At 37.6% G+C, this 24,280-nt stretch overlaps 1 protein-coding gene across 10 annotated transcripts in view; it reads right to left on the bottom strand.

Annotated features, from left to right (window-relative positions):
* The window catches only part of TDRD3 (tudor domain containing 3), a 198,876-nt gene that overhangs the window by 114,832 nt on the left and 59,764 nt on the right, over nt 1–24,280 (bottom strand). For all 10 annotated transcript variants that reach the window (XM_015121152.3, XM_015121154.3, XM_077973771.1 and 7 more), the window contains 2 exons: nt 13,817–13,977; nt 7,233–7,374 (listed from right to left, as the gene is read on the bottom strand). In XM_015121152.3, coding sequence (XP_014976638.1) covers nt 7,233–7,374; nt 13,817–13,890 — 216 coding nt within the window. In that variant the 5' untranslated portion in view covers nt 13,891–13,977. The remainder of the gene's footprint in view (nt 1–7,232; nt 7,375–13,816; nt 13,978–24,280) is intronic.

Here is a 24,280-nt window from a genome sequence, read left to right as displayed (position 1 = left end):
TAAAACTTTCCATACTGAGTTCCATCACAAGTAAATGGTCTACTAATGCTGAAACTCTATACTCATTAAACAATAACTCCTCCCCCAGTCCCTGGAAATCACCATTGTATTCTCTCTATAATTTTTGCTACTCTCAGTACCTCACATAAGTAGAATCACATGGTACTTGTCTTTTTATACCCAGCTTATTTCACTTAGCATAATGCCCTCTGCCACTATAAACATGGGTACACAAATATCTCTTCAAGACCTGTTTTCCATTCTTTTGGGTTTATAGCCATAAGTGGAATTGCTGGATCATATAGTAATTCTATTTTTAATTTTTTGAGGAACTGCCATACTGTTTTCTGTAGCAACTATGCCATTTTATATACCTACCAAGAGTGCACAAGGCTTAATTCCAATTTTTCCACATCTTCACCAACACTTGTTATTTTCTGGGTTTTCTTGTTTTTTTGTTTTTTACAGTACCCATCGTAATGGCTAATGGCTGTCAGGTAGTATATCTCACTGTATTTGATTTGCATTTTGATTAGTGATATTGAACATTTGTGAATGTGTTTAAAACTACTGTACATCTAAGATGGTTAAGATGGTAAATTTTATCTGTATGTTACCAAAATTTTAGAAATTAAGAAATAAAGTAATCTATCCTCAATGAAAAACCAGTAATCAGAATCCCCTACCATATAAAAAGCATTATAGACCATGACCAAACAGGATTTATTCCCAAAATACAAGAATGATTCGACATATAAAAATCAATCAATGTAATGCATTAACAGAATGAAGCAGGGGAAAAACACATGATCATCTCAATTGATGCAGAGGAAGCACCTGACAAAACTCAACACACTTTTATAATAAAAATATACAACAAACTAAAAATAGAAAGGAACTACTCAAACCTAATAAAAGCCATATATAAAAAACCCACCACTAACATCATATTCAATTCATATTCAATAGTGAAGGATTGAAGGCATTTCCTCTAAAATCAAGAACAAGAGAAGGATGTCATTTTCATCACTTCCATTCAACACAGTATTAAAAGTTTTAGCCAGGCTAAATAAGGCAAGAAAAAGAAATAAAGGTATTCAAATTGAGAAGGAAAAATAAAATTAACTCTTCACAGATAACATGACCTTATATGTAGAAAACTCCATTCACACTAAAAAGAAAAAAAAAACTGTTAGAATAATAAATTCAATAAAGTTGCAGTATGCAAAATCAACACAGAGAAATCAGTTGTGTTTCTCTACACAAACAATTTAGAACAATATGAAAAGGACTTCCCAGGGTCACGAATTGAAAAATTTAATATTGTTGAGGTATCAATACTACCCAAAGTGGTCAATAGAGTCAACATAATCCTTATCAAAATCCCAATGATCTTTTTTTTTTTTTTTTTTTTGCAGAAATAGAAATCTATCCTGCCCAAGGTAATTTACAGATTCAATGCCATCCCCATCAAGCTACCAATGACTTTCTTAACAGAATTGGAAAAAACTACTTTAAAGTTGATATGGAACCAAAAAAGAGCCCGTATCGCCAAGACAATCCTAAGCCAAAAGAACAAAGCTGGAGGCATCACACTACCTGACTTCAAACTATACAAGGCTACAGTAACCAAAACAGCATGGTACTGGTACCAAAACAGAGATACAGACCAATGGAACAGAACAGAGCCCTCAGAAATAATACCACACATCTACAACCATCTGATCTTTGACAAACCTGACAAAAACAAGAAATGGGGAAAGGATTCCCTATTTAATAAATGGTGCTGGGAAAACTGGCTAGCCATATGTAGAAAGCTGAAACTGGATCCCTTCCTTACGCCTTATACGAACATTAATTCAGGATGGATTAAAGACTTAAATTTAGACCTAAAACCATAAAAACCCTAGAAGAAAACCTAGGCAATACCATTCAGGACATAGGCATGGGCAAGGACTTCATGACTAAAACACCAAAAGCAATGGGAACAAAAGCCAAAATTGACAAATGATATCTAATTAAACTAAAGAGCTTCTGGCACAGCAAAAGAAACTACCATCAGAGTGAACAAGCAATCTACAGAATGGGAGAAAATTTTTACAATCTACTCATCTGACAAAGGGCTAATATCCAGAATCTACAAAGAACTTAAACAAATTTACAAGAAAAAAATCAAACGACCCCATCAAAAAGTTGGCAAAGGATATGAACAGACACTTCTCAAAAGAAGACATTTATGCAGCCAACAGACACATGAAAAAATGCTCATCACTGGCCAGCCATCAAAGAAATGCAAATCAAAACCAGAATGAAATACCATCTCACACCAGTTAGAATGGCAATCATTAAAAAGTCAGGAAACAACAGGTGCCAGAGAGGATTTGGAGAAATAGGAATGCTTTTACACTGTTGGTGGGAATGTAAACTAGTTCAACCAGTGTGGAAGACAGTGTGGCGATTCCTCAAGGATCTAGAACTAGAAATACCATTTGACCCAGCAATCCCATTATTGGGTATATACCCAAAGGATTATAAATCATGCTGCTATAAGGACACATGCACACATATGTTTATTGCAGCACTATTCACAATAGCAAAGACTTGGAGCCAACCCAAATGTCCATCAATGATAGACTGGATTAAGAAAATGTGGCACATATACACCATGGAATACTATGCAGCCATAAAAAAGGATGAGTTCATGTCTTTTACAGGGACATGGATGAAGCTGGAAACCATCATTCTGAGCAAACTATTGCAAGGACAGAAAACCAAACATCGCATGTTCTCACTCAGAGGTGGGAACTGAACAATGAGAACACTTGGACACAGGGTGGAGAACATCACACAGTGGGGCCTGTCGGCGGGTGGGAGAAGGGGGGAAGGATAGCATTAGGAGATATACCTAATGTAAATGATGAGTTAATGGGTGCAGCACACCAACATGACACATGTATACATAAGTAACAAACCTGCACATTGTGTACTTGTACCCTAGAACTTAAAGTAAAATTAAAAAAACGAAAAAGAAAAATCTATCCTAAAATTCATATGGAATCTCAATGCTGAATAGCCAAAACAATCTTGAAAAAGGTCTCACTTTCCAATTATGAAACTTAATAAAAAGTTACAGTGATCGAAACAGTGTGGCATAAAGATAGACATTTAGACCAGTGAAACAGAACAGGTAACCTAGAAATAAATTTGTTAATATATGGCCAAATAATTTTTTATGAGGGTGACAAGATCATTCATTAAGAACACTATTTCCAAAAAGTAGTGCTGGGAAAACTGGATATTCACATGCAAAAGTATGACTGGGTTTTTTACTAATACAAAAATTAACTCAAAATGGATCAAAGACCTAAGCATAAAAGCTACACCTATAACAACTCTTCAACAATTCTGTGCATCAAAAGACACTATCAACACAGTGAAAAGGCAACACATGGGATGGGAAAAATATTTGCAAAACATATTATCTTAGTAGGGACTGATATCCAGAATCTATAAATAACTCATACAACAACAACAACAACCAACCTGATTAAAAAAGGGCAAAGGACGTGAACAGAAATTTCCCCAAAGAAGATATACGAATGGCCAATAAGCACACAAAAGGATTCTCAGTATTACTAAGCATTAGGGAAATACAAATCAAAACTATAATGAAGGCTGGGCACGGTGGCTCACACCTATAATCCCAGCACTTTTAGAGGCTGAGGCCAGCAGATCACCTGAGGTCAGGAGTTGGAGACCAGCCTGGCCAACTCAGTGAAACCCCATCTCTACTAAAAATACAAAAATTATCTGGGTGTGGTGGTGCACACCTGTAATCCCAGCTACTCGGGAGGCTGAGACAGGAGCATCGCTTGAACCTGGAAGGCAGAGGTTGCATAAGCCGAAATCGCGCCATTGTACTCCAACCTGGGCAACGCTCCATATCAAAAAAAGAAAAAAAAAAAAAAAAAAGAAACTACAATGATATTCTATTTTACCCATGTTAGAATGGCTACTATCAAAAAGACACAAAATATCAACCGTTGGTGAGGATGTAAAAAACTAGAACCCTTACACAATTCTGGTGGAAATGAGTGTAAAGTAAATATAAAACAGTATGGCAATTCTTCAAAAAATTAAAAATACAATTATATGGTCCAGCAATCCCATTTCTAGATCACACAAAAGAATTGAAAGCTGGGCCTCAAAGAGGTATTTGTGTACCCATGTTCATAACAGCATTATTCGTAAGAGTTAAAAAGTGAAAACAACCCTAATGTCCATTGATGGATAACTGAACAAAAGATGGTATAGATATACAATAGAGTACTATCCAACCTTAAAAAGGAAGGGAATTCTGACACATGCTGCAACATAGATGAACACTGAAAATACTATGCTAAGTGAAATAAGCCAGGCACAAAAAAGATACATACTGTATAATTCCACACATATGAGTTACTTAGTCAAATTCAGAGACAGAAAGTAGAATGGTGGTTGCCCGAGACTGAGAGGAGGAAGGAATGCAGAGTTACTGTTTAAGGGGTACAGAATTTAAGTTTGGGAAGATGAAAAAGTTAGGGAGGTGGATGTTGGTAACAACTGTGCAACAATGCGAATGTTCTTAATGCCACTGAAATTTACACTTAAAAAATAGTTCAGTTTTATGTTAAGTTAAAAATGTTAAAGTTAAGTTAATGTTAAGTTAAAAATGTTAAATTTTATGTTATGTATACTTTGCCACAATAAAAAAATTTTTTTTAATCTATAGTTTGGGGGCACTAAAACTTATAAACCTGTAGCATTTTGTAAATTACATCTGGTACCAACTTGCTACAGTTACAATGCCTGCATATAGTTTACTGAAGGTTTAGTGCTTCTTCACTTCCAACATTAGCTTTATGGTTTATAATTTCTATGTATATCACTGCCAGCTGCTCAAGTAACTGCACTTTCCCTGTTTCCTACATTGCTGTGGCTACCAAATCAAAAACTATAAAACCAAGAAGAACTATAATCATATCAAAATGTTTTTAAATGATTTTAAATGTAAATTTTTATCACTCTCTAATAAGAAATACTAATGTGGCTTGCAGGAAGTCAAGTGCAGAGACATATAATTAAACATTTCAAGGGCAACTATCAAACTACTACTAAACTCTGTGTGCACGTGTGTGTGTGTGTGTATGTGTGTGTGTGTGTTGGTGAGAAGGTTCCTACGAATGTTTAGAGTTGTTAGCAAAGTGGTCCTGGCTATGGGACTGGGTTGTGGGAAAATTATATAAGGTATTAGACTTGAGAACATTTTACCACACTTTAAAAAATCTCTACTGATCAAAAAAATACAATTATATCAGCATACGAAAAGATCACATGAAATGGGTGAAGTTTCTCTAGGAAATTCAAAGTTCACAAACTTGGCTGTTTATGTAAAACTATAAAGCTACTTCTGAATTACTTTTTTGTGACATTTTCAATTAAACAATGCAGTTGTGGAACATTACTTTATATTGCATAGTACAGCAGCCCAAGTCACAGCACATTCATATCATAAGAAATTAGTACTAAGGAATAAAAATGTGCCTAATGTCCTTATCTATTTACCTCCCAAACACAGGCACTTTCCAACTAAGAAAACAGGAGAAAACTGTATCATAAAATACCAAAAGCTTGAAATATTGCTTAGGCCCTTGGCTGACTTTACAAAACGGGCAAGATTTGAGGGTGTCACAAGAATACATTTCAGCTCAAGGAGTAATTAGTTTTACAATTCATTCATTCCACAAATATTTTTATGTGCTTTGTAATTCATTTATACCAGGAGTATTTTTTATGATGCCTATTACATGTAAAGTGCAGTGCTACCGCTTTGGAGATCGCGAAAAGGCTGCTCTGGTATAACAGAAAAAAAATGGTCTCGGATTGTGCTCAGATCCATCACCTGTCTAATCATAAAATAAGTTATTTAACAGCCCTTATAAAAACTACTAGGAGGATAACATGAGATACAGATGCAAGACCCCAACACCGTATCTACACATCTAACAAATACATGCAGAACTTAAGAAAGATGATACAAACACAAATTCTGGCCTCAAAAGCATACTATCTGTTAAAGGAGATGAGAAATGAACATAATTTTACTGCTAGGTAAAAAGCAATACACTGTTAAAAATAATAAAATGCTTAAAGAATTCAATAAGGAAACAAATACTTCACCTTGAGAAGAAGCAATCATTTGATCTGGGTCTAAAAGCACAGGGATGATTTGGCTATGCGGGGATCAGGAGAGAAAAAACAAGATGAATAATGTAAAAGTGGAAAAACGTTTTATTAAAAATGTATAACTGAGGAAATCATAGAGAATCAAAGAAAGACGAAGCAACTCCATTTGGCTACAACAAGATCTACGTGGAAGAATTTAGAAAGTTGAAAATTAAACGTAAACTAGGGCTAGATTATAAATGGCATTCAATCTCAAATTAAGGCATTTGAAATAAAAGCATCTCAACTATGCTGAAGGAAGAAAACCTGGTGAAAGTACATAAAATAAATTAGAAGATGGAGAAAGGATATGTGGATAGACAGTCAAAAGGCTACTACAGCAGTCCAGGCAAGAGATACTAAAGACCTAAACTACAGTAATTATAAGAACCGCAGAGCAAGGAAGTGATATGAGATTTGACGGCAATGGATCAACAGAAATGGTTGTTGGAAGCAAAGTAGAGGAACGATTACAAGAAAACCTACATGATTGTAAGGATGAAGATATTGTTAATATAAATGAGGAAAAATATCAACTAATGAGACTAGGAAGTCAAGCACAACAAGAACTCCATTATAGTGAAATTCTAACTTACTTTTACTTGCACATATGTGTGTCTGTAGATAAGACAGGTATATATATATTTATATATATGCACACTTTTGTTTTTTGCAGAAAGAATTATACACAAACTGTACATAGCTTATAACTGGTATCTTGACAGTTTTGTAACTTGTCAGGAAAGAATGTTTAAACGCAAGGAATAAAATGTAACAAATACTGAAAAAGTATATCTACTTTAGAGAAACAATATGCTTAGACAAAGATAGTTTCTCTAAAGATAATCATGTTCCATTCTATTCAACTCTGACACAAAGAACTAATTTTACTCATTTTTGAAAGAGCTCTTTAATGCAACAAAAAAGAGTGTAATGTTTCAAAAGTTCAAGCCATAGTTTACACTTACTCTCTGTAACTCCCATTTCTCAATAAGGTGTTCCACTTCACCACCAAGAACTGTGGTGTTAGAGTCATTCAAGAGCAGGAATCCATTTTTTATGTCAACAATGCCTGAGAGCTTAACTTTAGTTCCAGGTGGTGTGTTCAGGCTAAAGCAAAGAGAAAAGTGTTAAAGACATATTGAAGCTGAGAACACATGGACACAGAGAGGGGAATGACACACACTGGGGCCTGTCCAGGGGTAGGGTAGTGGGAGGGAGAGCATTAGGAAAAATAGCTAATGCATGCTGGGCTTAATAGCTAGGTGACGGGTTGATAGGTACAGAAAACCACCATGGCACATATTACCTATGTAACAAATCTGTACATCCTACATATGTACATTGAAACTTAAAAAAAAAAAAAAAAATTGACACTCTTTCCCAAAACTGGAATTCAGTCTCATATTGTGACCTAATCAGGTTCTTCAAAATGAACTAACACCAAAACTAATTTTTCAGGAGGCTGACTATATCATATGAATACACCATCAGAGAGGAAGTTAGAAGACCAGGAACAAGATTTTATTTATTTTTTTTTTTTAAAAGACAGAGCCTCCCACTGTTGCCCAAGCTCCTCAAGTGCAGTGGGCAGTGGCACAATCTCGGCTCACTGAAACCTCTGTCTCCCGGGTTCAAGTGATTCTCCTGTCTCAGCCTCTCGAGTAGCTGGGATTATACGCATGCACCACCATGACCAGCTATTTTTTGTATTTTTAGGAGAGACAGGGTTTCACTATGTTGGCCAGGCTGGTCTCCAACTCACGACCTCAGGTGATCCACCCGCCTCAGCCTCCCAAAGTGCTATAGGATCATAGGCATGAACCACTGCATCTGGCCAAGATTGTCATTTTCTATCTCAATGACAAAGAAATGAGCTTTAGTTTTCACTTGCAAAAGAAAAAAAAAAAAAGGTGGACAATAACCACATGTCAAGACATGATAAATAGAATAAAAATATAAAATACTTTTTCAATTATGCTATGCTATATAAGATTTGACATTTTTTCCTCTGAGCTTTAGCTGTGCACAGCAAAAAATACTGTTTGTTACAAAGTTGAATTTCAATACAGAAGATCTCTAATGAGTAATAAACCTAAAAATTTAACATCTATATGAGCCATAGTGATTCATACAAAATGCTTTTTTTGTTATCCATCAAGTCGAAAATCAAATGAAAGTTATTTATGCACTAATTTTAAAAGGATTTTAATATGCTAATTTTTAAGCTATTTATACACTAACTTTAAAAGAACATTTCTATAGTAGGCTAATATTATCAAATTTAGGGCAAACATTACACCATGACTTGTCTTATAGAAAACCAGAGACAAAATGTTTACCCTCTGAACCCTTTGGCAAAGGAAAACAGGGAAAGAAATCTATTTTGTCACTTAGGTCTGTTCTAAAATAAAAGCATATACTCTAAGCCCCACCCATCTCTTCTCACATACAGCAAGAAGTACTGAAAATAGTAATTCTAAGGTAAATACTTAGGATAAATTAGAAAATTATTCTGAAATGGCTTTGCATTGTTCACATCTTAAAATCTCATAAAATTCACCACATGCTAATATATTCAAAGGCCAATCAGTGAAAATGCTAACATCACCGACCTTTTTTAGAGAAAACTAATTAATAAAATAATTATTAACAAGAAGAAATAAAGGATGTCTGATTTTAAAGCTTCAAAGAGCGCATAAAGAGTAAGGTAGATTACATATTAAAAATTATTCTGTACATCTTGTATATATACAATTTTTATACATCAATGCTATCTCAATAAAGCCATTAAAATTTATTTTGAGGGCCCCAAGCTCAATCATTTTTAGTGATCAATCACAATTGAAAAAATGAATGGTCATAAACAGCCTTGCCTAACCTAACCTAAGTAGAGAGTTCTGTGGTGGTAAATGTAGTAAACTTAGAACCATCTATTAGCCTTCAAGATCAGCAACAGTTGAATACAATTACAATAGTGAAGAAGGGTTCCCAATTCCAGACAATCAGCAAATTCAGATTTTCGTAACTCTTACAGTCAAGGTACAGGGATAAATAAAAATAAGCACCAAGGACACCAGGCTACTGTACTCTTTACCTCCAAAGAAACTACTAATGAGTTAGATTTTACCTAAGACCTATGTAGTCAAGTTATTTGAAGCTGGACCTACAATTTCATTGTAACAATTGATAGTCTTACCAGATTAAATTCAAGTTCCATTCCCAAAAAATAAAATAGGGGCTAAATTTTTATTTTTATTTGTGTTGATGTTGTAATTATACATATTGTGGGGGTACATGTGATATTTTGACACATATATACAATGTGTAATGATCAAATCAGGGTAAATGAGATATCTATTACCCCAAACATTTTTCTTTGCTGAGAACATTACACATCTACTCTTCTAATTATTTTGAAATATTCAATAAATTACTGTTAACTATAGTCACCCTATTATGCCACTGAACATTAAATCTTGTTCCTTCTATCTAACTGTATTTTTGTACCCATAAACCAACCCCTCCTTATCATTCACTCTCCACTATCCTTCCTGGCTGCCATTTTACTGTCTGCAGGAGATCAGGTTTTTTTAGTTCCCACATGACAAATCATGCAATATTTGTCTTTCTGTGGCTGGTTTATTTCACTTAATACAATGCTCTCCAGTTCTATCCCTGTTGTTGCCAATGACAAGATTTCATTCTTTTTTATGGCGGAATAATATTCCATTATCTATATACATATATATACATATCACATTTTCTTTATCCTTCAACCAATGATGCACACTTAAGTTGATTCCATTATCTTGGGTATTGTGAATAGTGCTGCAATGAAAACGGGAGTGCAGATGTTTCCTCAATATGCTGACTTCCTTTCTTTTGAATACATATCCAGCAGTCGGACTGCTATGTCAAATGCTATTTCTATTTTTAGTTTCCTTAGCAGCCGCCATACTGTTTTCCATGGTGTTTTTACTAATTTACATTCCAATCAGTGGTCTTTGAGCATTCCTCTTTCTCTGCATCCTCAAGAGCATTTGCTATTGTCTTAGTCTATTTGTGTTGCTATAAAGGAATACCTGAGGCTGGGTAATTTATAAAGAAAGGTTTATTTGGCTCATAGTTCTGCAGGCTGTACAAGCAGCATGGCATCAGCATCCAATTCTGGTGAGTGTTTCAGGTTGCTTCCACTCATGGCAGAAGGCAAAGGGGTATATGCAGATCACATGACAAGAGCAAGCAAAACAGAGAAGAGGGAGGTGCCAGGCTCTTTTTAACAACCAGCTCCCGCGGGAAGTAATAAAGTAAGAACTCACTCACTGAAACGATGGCACCAAGCCATTCATGAGGGCTCTGCCCCTCCATGACCTAAATACTTCGCACTAGGCCCCACCTCCAACATGGGGGATCAAATTCCAATAGAGGGTTTGGAGGGTCAAATATCCAAACTATAGCATTTATTTTCTGTCTTTTTGATAATAGGCATTCTAACTGTGTGAGATAATTTCTCACTGTAGTGATGCTGAGTATTTTTTCATATGTCTGTTGGCCATGTGCATGTCTTCTTTTGAGAAATGTCTATTCGGGTCTTTTATCAAATTTTAATTGGATTTTTTGTTTTTGTTTTTGTTTTGCTATTATTTGAGCTCCTTATATATTCTGGATATTAATCCCTTGTCAAATGGATAGTTTGCAAATATTTTCTTCCATTCTGTAGGTAGTCTCCTCACTTTGTTCATTGTTTCCACTGCTGTGCAGAAGCTTTTTAGTTTGATATAATTCCAATTGTCTATTTTTACTTATGTTGCCTATGTTTTTGAGGTCTTACCCAAAAAATTATTGCCCAGACCAATGTCTTGAAGCATTTCCCCAATGTTTTCTTCTAGTACTTTCATAGTTTTAGGTCTTATATTTAAGTCTTTTTTTTTTTTTGAGCTGGAATTTTGCTCTTGTCACACAGACTGGAGTGCAATGGTGTGATCTCAGCTCACTGCAAACTCTGCCTCCTGGGTTCAAGTGATTCTCCTGCTTCAGCCTCCCAAGTAGCTGGGATTACAGGTGTGCGCCACCATTTTTCACCATGTTGGTGCAGCTGGTCTTGAACTCCTGACCTCAGGTGATCCACCTGCCTTGACCTCCCAATATGCTGGGATTACAGGCATGAGTCACCATGCCCAGCCACATTTAAGTTGATTTTTGTATATGGTGAGAGATGGGAATTTCATTATTCTACATATGGTTATCTAGTTTTCCTAGCAGCATTTATTAAAGAGACTATCCTTTTGCCATTGTATGTTCTTGATGCCTCTGTTGAAAATGAGTTGGCTGTAAGTATGCGGATTTATTTCTGGATGCTCTATTCTCTTCCATTGGTCTATGTGTCTGTTTTTATGCCAGTACCATGTTGTTTTGGTTACTATAGATTTCTAGTGTAATTTGAAATCAGGTAACGTGATACCTCCAGCTTTGTTCTTTTTACTCAGGGACTAAAATGTTAACACAATTTGTACTATCACCTTCAGAACCACAATTAATTCTTATTCAGAAAGCATATTTTGCTTTAGTTAATATTTTCATTGGTACCCAAAGGTTCCTTTAATCTCACTTCACTGCAATAAAGAAAAAAAAAGCTGCTTTAATGATGAGTGAAGAGCATATGACGATAATTTTTTCAGTTGTCAAGTTGCAATAAATTCAACAAGGGATGACAGTAGACAGCATTGGGCAGATTGGGCAGTGCCCTACACTCAGGGCTGACCTTGTGTTTTTATTCCTTAGAGAAATATACAGCCATAAAATTGGAGAATGAGCCATTATGTGGCAAGTCTTTCTTCTGAGTCATCTGTGAGGCTCCCTTGCAAGGTGTGTGACTGAATTTGACATAGGAATTTGAAAAGCTGTTTCTACACAAAAGTAGGAATCCTACTCTTCAAAAAGAAAACAACATAATCACAAAGTCAACAAATCTCCCTGTGGGTATAGAAATCAACATTTTAGACAAACATATATCTTCTGAGGAGGGGGCCTCATTTACCAGAGGCAGACACCAGATGAAAGAAGAAAAAAGAAGGGAAATCACTGAAAAGATCATACAAGGCCTCAACCTACCACATTTTCTCTCGCATACCTATTATTCTAAATCACCTAAGCTCCAGCAAATGTAACTTCTCACTCTTTCTGTTGTCAGAACACTGTGTCTCTGCATGTACTATTTCCTCCCTGCACCTTAAAATACCTACTCATATTTTAACAGCACTCCTGGTTACCCCAGGCAGAAGTAATTTTCGAGACTCTTAGTCCTTTCAGTTTACATATTTCTTACAATATTTGTATACCTATGTGCCTACTTCATTGGCGTATGAGCTACTAAGAGGCTGAAATCTAAACCTCATTTGCCTTTGTACCTTCAGCACTGAATTAAAGGGCTAGAACACCTGATAAATGCCTGCTCAAGAGAAAAGTATGGTATAGGAGTTTATATTAAGTGAAAAAGCTCAGAGGAGCCTAAGCTGCAAAGGTGAGTATATAAAATGACAAAGAATACCAAAAAAGGCAGGTGGGAGGAGGGCTGCAAATGTCTAGTGAAAGTTTCCACCTCAGAAAAGAGCTCAGAATGGCCAAACGGAAATACCAAGAATAGAGGGGACACTTTCCCTTCCTTCTCATTGCTTTCCTCCATTCCACTGGGCATGGCTCTAAAAGTTTCTTATTAAAATAACGAAATGCAGGATTTGGAAAATCATTCCCAATGATTTCCTAGGAAATGACTAAAGTCAGTCACATACCTCCCTGATTTCAGTCATTCCCTAGGAAAATTCATTAGCCTATAAAACTCTGCAAGAACGTTAAACAGTGTGATGGACACATTATTATACACACAGCTACTGAACTGTCAAGGATGAAACCATATTTTTTAAAATTCTGTTTGTTCTAAACAATTGAGTGACCTAAAGTATGTGACAAAACTGAAAAGATTACTTTCATGCAAGAACACCATAAATTTGTTTTTATAATTAACATTCAATCAAGAATGTAACTATTTAACTATTTTTTTATTTCTATTTTATTTTATATATATATATATTTGAGACAGAGTCCCGCCCTGTCACCCAGGCTGGAGTGCAAAGGTATGATCTCAGCTCACTGCAACCTCCGCCTACCAGGTTCAAGCTATTCTCCCGCCTCAGCCTCCCAAGTAGCTGGGATTACGTACCTGCCACCATGCATGGCTAATTCTTATATTTTGTAGAGACAGGGTTTCACCATGTTGGCCAGGCTGGTCTTGAACTCCTGACCTCAGGTGATCTGCCCGCCTTGGCCTCCCAAAGTGCTGAGATTACAGGCTTGAGCCACCGTGCCTGGCCATATATTCTTAACTATTTTTATACAGATGAAGCAGAAATGCACAAAAGCTCTATAATTTCATCTCAAAAGTTGTAACACACAATTAAGGGTCCATTCCTCCTTTTCAAAATTCTTAAATCATTCCAATTGAACAGCACCTTCAACATTCTGTAACAAATACACAAAAGAAAGTGCCAATCACCTTATTTTTGACATGTAACTAAATTCTACTGCTGTGCAACTTATATGACCATCAGTCATCTGCAATCGCAGCATCCTTGGTGCAGCCTGAGATTCTTCGTTATCCTTTGGTGCAGCAACATTGCGAACTTTTTGAATTTGCAAAACACATGGACCTTCGAGCTGTCAAAACAGAAAAGAATAAAAATCACTTTCTAGTCATGAAACTCTATTCAGGGCTGTGTTTTCATTTATAGTGTTTCTCTTTTCCATAATAGTCATGCTTTATGATTTATAATAACTTCAATTAAGATTGAAACTGAAATTATATATTATCAAGTTTTTTCTTTGTTTTGGTATTGAAAGAGAAAACTTCAAAAAGGTCTCCTGAAGAACAATTTTTTAAAATAATTCTGAATTCATTTTCAGAAGGTAATGAGAAAAGAAAACCCTAGGAAAACAGTTATATTTCAGCATGAAAGGTATATTTATCGATGTTGTTAGTCTTATGCACTCTAAATCATACACATAAATCCAGCTTCTCCCTCCTTTTACATTAAGGGACATTTTGAAAATAAAGAACTTTGCAGCTTTTTTAAGGGAATCAAATTTATGGCAGCAGTCCAAAAGAATGCTTTCTGGACCGGGTGTAGTAGCTCATACCTGTAATCCCAGCACTTTGGGAGGCCGAGGCAGGTGGATTACCTGAGGTCAGGAGCTTGTGACCAGCTGGGCCAACATGGTGAATCCCTGTCTCTACTAAAAATACAAAAATTAGCTGGGTATGGTGGCGTGCACCTGTAATCCCAGCTACTCAAGAGGCTGAGGCAGCAGAATCACTTGAATCCGGGAAGTGGAAGTTGCAGTGAGCCCATATCAAGCCACTGCACTGCAGCCTGGATGACAGAGCGAGACTCCATCTCAAAACAACAACAACAACAATAACAAAAGAATGTTTTCTGTTCAGACATCAAGTTTAAAGTGCTCCCTCTTCTGGTATACATGAAGCATACAATACCACCAAAACCATAAAAAGTTCAAGAAGTATGAGTTGTAATTGACATATTTTCACATTTTCCTTTTTAAAATAAAAAATTTTAATTTAACTTTGATATTAAATCTAATGCTGTATTATATGTGTTGGCCAAATTTCAAAGATAAAAATAAAATAGAGCAAAGTTGAGAAATAACAGTAAAATCTGCTTATGTGTCTGAAAAATAAATTTAACTAAAGTGACAACTTCTACATCTTTAAGTAGTATCATACCTTAGGGGAAAAAGGCTGTTTTAAAATTAGGCTTTTAAGTAAAATATTTCTCTGCGTATTAATTTATATTTTCAGCAAAGAGAAATGTGAAATGATTGACAAATATTTACACTACATTTCCTGAGCAAGCATGTTCCCAAGTTGAAAATTTTCTACTCCATATTTACCAGTATTTTGCCAAAAAATGAATAATTTTGTTATTATAAATTTAGGCCTAGAGAATATAATTAGAAAAGAGAATCTAAAGTTTCACCTAATTTTCACTTAAGAAAAAAAATTTCAAGTTGAAGCAAGTCTGAAACTCTTAACAAGTATAGATAAGCTGCTAATTCAGGATGAACTTTTTCTTTGGCTTTTGTTAATGCCATTAAAATAAGGACATTTAAATTAAATCATAGGCATGTTATGGTTATTATAGCTCACAATTCTGTTTATTTTGGTATCCCATATTTTTAGTCCAGGCACTGACAAATATCTAGCCTATGCTTTCCAATACAATCCTCCAGCCACATGTAGCTATTTAAATTTGCATTTAAATTAAAACTAAGTGAAATTAAAAATTGTTCAATCATACTAGCCATATTTCAAGTGTTCTATATATGCAGAGCACAGAGTTAGACCACTTTCATCACTGCAAAAAACCCACCACACAGTTGGTGATGATCTAAGCCTATGTGTTCCAAAATGAGTCCAAAATGAGACTCATGCATCCTAGGCACCTCACTTCCATTCAAATGTAGGAGGGAAACATTTGTTTTTATTTGATTCAATTAAGATTGAAACTGAAATTATATATTATCAAGTTTTTTCTTTGTTTTGGTAGTCAAAAAATTCCAACTTTACCAGTATTCGATTCCTGGAGAAACAACGGCACCCTTATTCAATCCATACAACACAGGTCACTAGGCATCTTCATGGAATTCTGGGAGTTCTACGTCCCCTGGGTGTTGGCATGACACCTTCACTTGTTTGCTTTCAATGTGTTGTGACAAACTGCCTTTTCTTTGTGCACAGTTAAGTGGACATATGTATTACATTACCTAGTTTCACCCACTAATGCTCACAAAATGGACATCACTTTAAAAGATTCTGTCAAAGGAACACAAATTGAAGACAATGCCAATGATGCAAATGCAGGACAGGAACAGGACTATTTTGGTGATCTCCTACATCTGGTTGACTATGAGAACAAAGATCTGGGGAATGAAGGATAGGGAGGAACACCTGCCCCCAAATGCTGATTTCCAAGCAAGTAGCCAGTTTACTTATTTAATTAATCCTGCTCCTGGCCTCTCCACCTCTTTTTGTGGGTTAAATAGTGGCTCCACCAAAAGACAAGTCCAACTGGAACCTATAAACGTGACCTCGTTTGGGAACAAGGCTCTTTTCAGATGTAATTAAGGTAAGGATCTAGAGATGAGAACACTGTGAATTACAGTGGGCCCTAAAGCCAATGATGAGTGTCCCTAGAAGAGAAGGGGAAACAAACACAGAGAGACAGGGTATAAAGACCAAGTCAAAATGAAGGCAGAAATTAAAGTTACACATCTACAAGCCAAAAAAGACCAAGGACTACTACAGCTAGCAAAAGCTAGGAGAGAAGCATGGAACTGATACTCCCTCAGAGCCTCCAAAAGGAAGCAACCCTGCTGACACTTTAATTTTAACTTCTGGCCTACAAAACTGTGAGAAAATTAATTTCCATTGTTTTAAGTCACCAAGTTTCTGGTAATTTGTTACAGCAGCCTCAGATAACTAATATACCCACTCATGTAATGAGTTACCTGATTGCAAAGAAAATACTGTATATTGGCCTCAGCCTCATCCATCTTCCTCTTGAGATCCAGCCTAGCTAGGGAACATGAGGGAGGGGGCACTTATTCAGCCTCCTCACTGGATTGGCACTTCCATGAGTGAGTGTACAAGCCTACATGTTCTGTGGTTCAGTTAATGCGTTCATTTGGCTGTCCCACTAAGCCACATCTTCAAAATACATTTTAATCAGTAATAAAGTTATTTTGGCCCAAATATGCCACTCTTGTACTTGTTAACTGGTTCAAAAGCAAAGTAGAAAAGGAGGTATTATTTATTAGATCCTCCTGAGAAACCCATAGATTTTACAGAATCTCTTGTCACTTCTTAATTTGAATCACCAAGCCTTAATAGTTCCACAATTCAGAAATATTCTTTTTTTTTTTTTTTTTTTTTTTGAGACGGAGTCTCGCTCTGTAGCCCAGGCTGGAGTGCAGTGGCAGGATCTCAGCTCACTGCAAGCTCCGCCTCCCGGGTTCACGCCATTCTCCGGCCTCAGCCTCCCGAGTAGCTGGGACTACAGGCGCCCGCCACCTCGCCCGGCTAGTTTTTTGTATTTCTTAGTAGAGACGGGGTTTCACCGTGTTAGCCAGGATGGTCTCGATCTCCTGACCTCGTGATCCACCCGTCTCGGCCTCCCAAAGTGCTGGGATTACAGGCTTGAGAATTCAGAAATATTCTATAAGTAAACCAGTATATATAATGATTTTTTTCATTATTCTGCTCACAATATTCAGTTTCTTATACTCTGTAGTTAAAACATAGGGAAGCAATGGACCTAGATAAAATATACATAATAAATTTTTTTAAATGTTATGGTTCTAAGATCCTAAATCCTGAATCTAAAATCATCTTAAGGCCAGGTGCGGTGACTCACACCTGTAATCCCAGCACTTCGGGAGACGGAGGTGGGTGGCTCTCTTGAACCCAGGAGTTTGAGACCAGCCTGGGCAACATAGGGAGACCCCATCTCTACAAAAAATACAAAAATTAGCCAAGCATGGTGGTGTGTGCTTGCAGGCGCAGCTACTTGGGAGGCTGAGATGGCAGGATCTCTTGAGCCTGGGAGGTGGAGGCTACAGTGAACCATGATTGTGCCACTGCACTCTGGCCCAGGTGACAAAAAAAAAAAAAAGTGTCTCAAAAAAAACCAAATCATCTAAAACATCCACAAAAATAGACAAGAATTAACTTCAAAATCTTTCTTCAACTACTGTTAAGAGCAACTCCAAAGTAAAAAAAAAATACTAATTTCAAATGAAAATAATAAAAAGGATTAATCTTGGTCACACAAGTTTTCTTTAATGTCTGATTTTCTCTTTTGTATTAGTATAAGAAACAATCAAATGAAAATACTCTAAAAAATTTTAATGGCTTAGAATGATGTATCATTGCACCTCCAGGTAAGCATGTCTAACTCTAATAAACAATATTAAGTATCTGCTACAAATATTCTCTCAGGGCATTAATCCACGCATCATTCCTTCTTCTCCCGAGGTAGATGAATACCTCTGTCATCTAAACTCCTAACTAGTCATACCAACTGATATGAAATATCAGATTTAAATGCTTGTGTAAGTTTATTAATTTATTGATCATACTAAATAACATTCTTGTGTATCAATCAGACTCTCCAAAGTCTGGATGACAGGGGACTAATTCTCTACAGTATAATCGCATCTGGATAAACACTTAAAACAATTTTTTTTCTTAACTCTAGAAACCATTTAAGACACTTAGCCTGAAAATACATGCCAGCCATTTATTTTTATAATCTTTTTATTTATTATTATTTATTATTTTTTGAGATGGAGTCTCACTCTGTCGCCCAGGCTGGAGTGCAATGATCTCAGCTCCCTGCAACCTCCACCTCCCAGGTTCAAGTGATTCTCCTTCCTCAGCCTCCCTAGTAGCTGGGATTACAGGTGTGAGCAACCACACCCAGCTAATTTTTGTATCTTTTTTAGTAGAGACGGGTTTAGCCATGTTGGCCAGGCTGGTCTCAAACTCTGGACCTCAGGTGATCCACCCACCTTGGCCTTCCAAAGTGCCGGGATTACAGGCGTGAGCAACCACACCTGGCCTGTTTTTGAAACTTATTAATTCTCTTGAGAAAGAAATTTCTCAATCTGTATACCTAACAACATAAACATCACATTCTCCATCAACCCCAGAAATAAACCATATACCCAAAAGGAATATATGAGTATGATTCAGTTCCAATCAATGTTCCATCATTATTGCAAAGTAGATTAAAATTAAGAGAAAATGAAATAGTTTCATCTTCCATAGTTCTTTTATCTACAAAGTCATAATTCATTTCCTTCTCTACCCTACCACTACTTCCAAAAGCATTTCCAGTAGCTTCAGAGGAGAGTTCCTAGGGCTTATTTTTTCATCCATTCTTTTATTTTAAAGGAGGTTTTTGGCTAAATTATTGACATCTTTACCTTAAGGCCCAGGCAACAGGGCAATGTTTCAAGAAAGCTGCCTTGGAAGAAGAAATAGTAATTCTGCATATAGCTACTTTAAAAGCCTAAAAGATAAGCTTTAAATAGCATTTATGATTATCTCTTTTTTTACCTACTTTCTCTGTCGAACATCTCTTAGTATCATTTTAACACAATTTGACTTTAATAAATAAATATAAGCCAGGCGTGGTGGCTCACACCTGTAATCCCAGCACTTTGGGGGGCTGAGGTGGGCGGATCACCTGAAGTCAGGAGATGGAGACTGGCCTAACCAACATGGTGAAATGTGAAACCTTGTCTCTACTAAAAACACAAAAGTTGCCGGGCATGGTGGCAGGCACCTGTAATCCCAGCTACTTGGGAGGCTGAGGCAAGAGAATCGCTTAAACTCAAGAGGGAGAGGTTGCAGTGAGCCAAGATCGCACCATTGCACTCCAGCCTGGGCAACAAAGAGCAAGACTCCGTCTCAACCAATCAATCAATCAATCGAGGTGGGATGGGAAGAGAGAAAAAGTCGGATTTGTCACACACACCCTGTACCATTCTAAGTACGGTATCAGACCCAAGAAAACAAAAATAAAAAAGAACTATACATTGTTAGAAATTTCAAAAATATTCCCAATGTCATCCATGTACGCATTTAGGGTGAACCCCAATTTGGGCTACATTTCCCTCCAGAGAAGATGAGTGTTTGCCTCCGGCAGTAACAACACCGCAACGAAGAGTTTCAGCTTTGGGCTGGTGGCAAAGGGGCAAAGTTAACCTTAGCCGGCACTTTAACTCACTGTAAGTCAGTAGCACCCCCACTGGCTCAAGGCAGAAACAAGCACATATCCCTTCTGATTCAAGTGGCCAGGATCCTCACAGAGAAAGATCAAGAAAAATGAAATCATAACAAACTATCATGAGACTTACAAGGAAACAAGCTACAAAGATGGAGAAACATTAAAAAAAATTATTTAAAAAAATGTTAAGCCCCTAAGGACTTGAGAATTTGTAATTATCAAACACAGACTACAAAATAATAAGCCTAAACTAGAAAATTTATACAAAACTGTAAACCCAATAGGAACAAGTATCTTCTCAAGCATACATGTGACATTTACAAATACATATCAAGCCATAAAGACTCTACAAATTTCAAAATACATTTATTATTCAGTCCAAATTCTCTGATCACAACGTAACTGGATTAGAAATCCATAACCAAAACAAATCTAATATTCTGTAATCAAAATAGGGAAAGAAGTAATCATAAGGTGAATTAAAAAATATTTAGAGCTAAATAATGAAAGTACCATGTATACAACTTTTATACCTGAACATATGTTTGTAAATATGTAAATACATATATTTCCTATATAAATATAGGAGTATAGTTAAATCAGTGCTAGAAGAAAAATTAATAAAGAAAACTGGAAAAAAAAAAAAACTAAAGAGTTGAATTAAGAATTTGTCTTTTATATCATGAACAGCACTCCAAGCCAGCTCAAGAAGCAAAGCAGGCCAACAGAAATGCTGTATTTTTAATTTATTCTACTAAAATTGTTTAAAATGCTTTGTATTTATTGAAAGCTTAAATGGGTGGGTATTTGTTCACATAGCTCCACAGTACCTCGCCAGGGAGCATTCCAGTATCACGCAGGGTCATGTGATCTAGCCAAGAGCAGCCATTAACCTAGTGATTAACGTGAGAGACATTGTCTTATGGAGAATGGGATGCTTAACTTTGTCAAGCACCTCAGTTACACATTTGCCTTTTCTACAATTGTACTTCCCAAGTGCTATTCCAGTAAGAGCTGATACTCATTTCAGGTACCAAACCTTTTGAGTTCAACTGATCAAACCAAAGGAAAAGTGTTGCTAGAGAAAATTACGAGGGGCGGAGCAAGATGGCCGAATAGGAACAGCTCCAGTCTCCAACTCCCAGCGCGAGCGACACAGAAGACTGGTGATTTCTGCATTTTCAACTGAGGTACTGGGTTCATCTCACTAGGGAGTGCCAGACAATCGGTGCTGGTCAGCTGCTACAGCCCCACCAGCGAGAGCTGAAGCAGGGCGAGGCATCGCCTCACCTGGGAAGCGCAAGGGGAAAGGGAATCCCTTTTCCTAGCCAGGGGAACTGAGACACACAACACCTGGAAAATCGGGTAACTCCCACCCGAATAGTGCGCTTTAAGCAAACAGGCACACCTGGAGATAATATCCCACACCTGGCCGGGAGGGTCCCACACCCACGGAGCCTCCCTCATTGCCAGCACAGCAGTCTGCGATATCGCGGCAAGGCAGCAGCGAGGCTGGGGGAGGGGCACCCGCCATTGCTGAGGCTTAAGTAGGTAAACAAAGCTGCTGGGAAGCTCGAACTGGGTGGAGCTCACAGCAGCTCAAGGAAACCTGCCTGTCTCTGTAGACTCCACCTCTGGGGACAGGGCACAGTAAACAAAAGCAGCAGAAACCTCTGCAGACGCAAACGACTCTGTCTGACAGCTTTGAAGAGAGCAGTGGATCTCCCAACACGGAGGTTGAGATCTGAGAACAGACAGACTGCCTGCTCAAGTGGGTCCCTGACCCCTGAGTAGCCTAACTGGGAGACATCCCCCACTAGGGGCAGTCTGACACCCCACACCTCACAGGGTGGAGTACACCCCTGAGAGGAAGCCTCCAAAGCAAGACAGTAGGTACACTCGCTGTTCAGCAATATTCTATCTTCTGCAGCCTCTGCTGCTAACACCCAGGCAAACAGGGTCTGGAGTGGATCTCAAGCAAGCTCCAACAGACCTACAGCTGAGGGTCCTGACTGTTAGAAGGAAAACTATCAAACAGGAAGGACACCTACACCAAAACCCCATCAGTACGTCACCATCATCAAAGACCAGAGGCAGATAAAACCACAAAGATGGGGAAAAAGCAGGGCAGAAAAGCTGGAAATTCAAAAAATAAGAGCGCATCTCCCCCAGCAAAGAAGCACAGCTCATCGCCAGCGACGGATCAAAGCTGGACGGAGAATGACTCTGACGAGATGAGAGAAGAAGGCTTCAGTCCATCAAACTTCTCAGAGCTAAAGGAGGAATTATGTACCCAGCGCAAAGAAACTAAAAATCTTAAAAAAAAAAGTGGAAGAATTGATGGCTAGAGTAATTAATGCAGAGAAGGTCATAAACGAAATGAAAGAGATGAAAACCATGACACGAGAAATATGTGACAAATGCACAAGCTTCAGTAACCGACTCGATCAACTGGAAGAAAGAGTATCAGAGATTGAGGATCAAATGAATGAAATGAAGCGAGAAGAGAAACCAAAAGAAAAAAGGAGAAAAAGAAATGAACAAAGCCTGCAAGAAGTATGGGATTATGTAAAAAGACCAAATCTACGTCTGATTGGGGTGCCTGAAAGTGAGGGGGAAAATGGAACCAAGTTGGAAAACACTCTTCAGGATATCATCCAGGAGAACTTCCCCAACCTAGTAGGGCAGGCCAACATTCAAATCCAGGAAATACAGAGAACGCCACAAAGATACTCCTCGAGAAGAGCACCTCCAAGACACATAATTGCCAGATTCACCGGAGTTGAAATGAAGGAAAAAATCTTAAGGGCAGCCAGAGAGAAAGGTCGGGGTACCCACAAAGGGAAGCCCATCAGACTAACAGCAGATCTCTCACCAGAAACTCTCCAAGCCAGAAGAGAGTGGGGGCCAATATTCAACATTCTTAAAGAAAAGAATTTTCAACCCAGAATTTCATATCCAGCCAAACTAAGTTTCATAAGTGAAGTAGAAATAAAATCCTTTACAGATAAGCAAATGCTTAGAGATTTTGTCACCACTAGGCCTGCCTTACAAGAGACCCTGAAGGAAGCACTCAACATGGAAAGGAACAACCGGTACCAGCCATTGCAAAAACATGCCAAAATGTAAAGACCATCGAGGCTAGGAAGAAACTGCATCAACTAACGAGCAAAATAACCAGTTAATATCATAATGGCAGGATCAAGTTCACACATAACAATATTAACCTTAAATGTAAATGGACTAAATGCTCAATTTAAAAGACATAGACTGGCAAACTGGATAAAGAGTCAAGACCCATCAGTCTGCTGTATTCAGGAGACCCATCTCACACGCAGAGACATACATAGGCTCAAAATAAAGGGATGGAGGAAGATTTACCAAGCAAATGGAGAACAAAAGAAAGCAGGGGTTGCAATACTAGTCTCTGATAAAATAGACTTTAAACCATCAAAGATCAAAAGAGACAAAGAAGGCCATTACATAATGGTAAAGGGATCAATTCAACAGGAAGAACTAACTATCCTAAATATATATGCACCCAATACAGGAGCACCCAGATTCATAAAGCAAGTCCTTAGAGACTTACAAAGAGACTTAGACTCCCATACAATAATAATGGGAGACTTCAGCACTCCATTGTCAACATTAGACAGATCAACGAGACAGAAAGTTAACAAGGATGTCCAGGAATTGAACTCATCTCTGCAGCAAGCAGACCTAATAGACATCTATAGAACTCTCCACCCCAAGGCCGGGCGCGGTGGCTCAAGCCTGTAATCCCAGCACTTTGGGAGGCCGAGACGGGTGGATCACGAGGTCAGGAGATCGAGACCATCCTGGTGAACATGGTGAAACCCCGTCTCTACTAAAAAATACAAAAAACTAGCCGGGCGAGGTGGCAGTGCCTGTAGTCCCAGCTACTCGGGAGGCTGAGGCAGGAGAATGGCGTGAACCCGGGAGGCGGAGCTTGCAGTGAGCTGAGATCCGGCCACTGCAACTCCAGCCCGGGAGACAGAGCGAGACTCCGTCTCAAAAAAAAAAAAAAAAAAAAAAAAGAACTCTCCACCCCAAATCAACAGAATATACATTCTTCTCAGCACCACATCGCACTTATTCCAAAATTGACCACATAATTGGAAGTAAAGCAC

This window comes from Macaca mulatta, chromosome 17 (genome assembly GCF_049350105.2).
Source record: "Macaca mulatta isolate MMU2019108-1 chromosome 17, T2T-MMU8v2.0, whole genome shotgun sequence".
Classification (NCBI taxonomy): Eukaryota; Metazoa; Chordata; class Mammalia; order Primates; family Cercopithecidae; genus Macaca; species Macaca mulatta.
The sequence above is the reverse complement of the archived record's forward strand: the minus strand, read 5'-3'. Positions and strand labels throughout refer to the sequence as shown.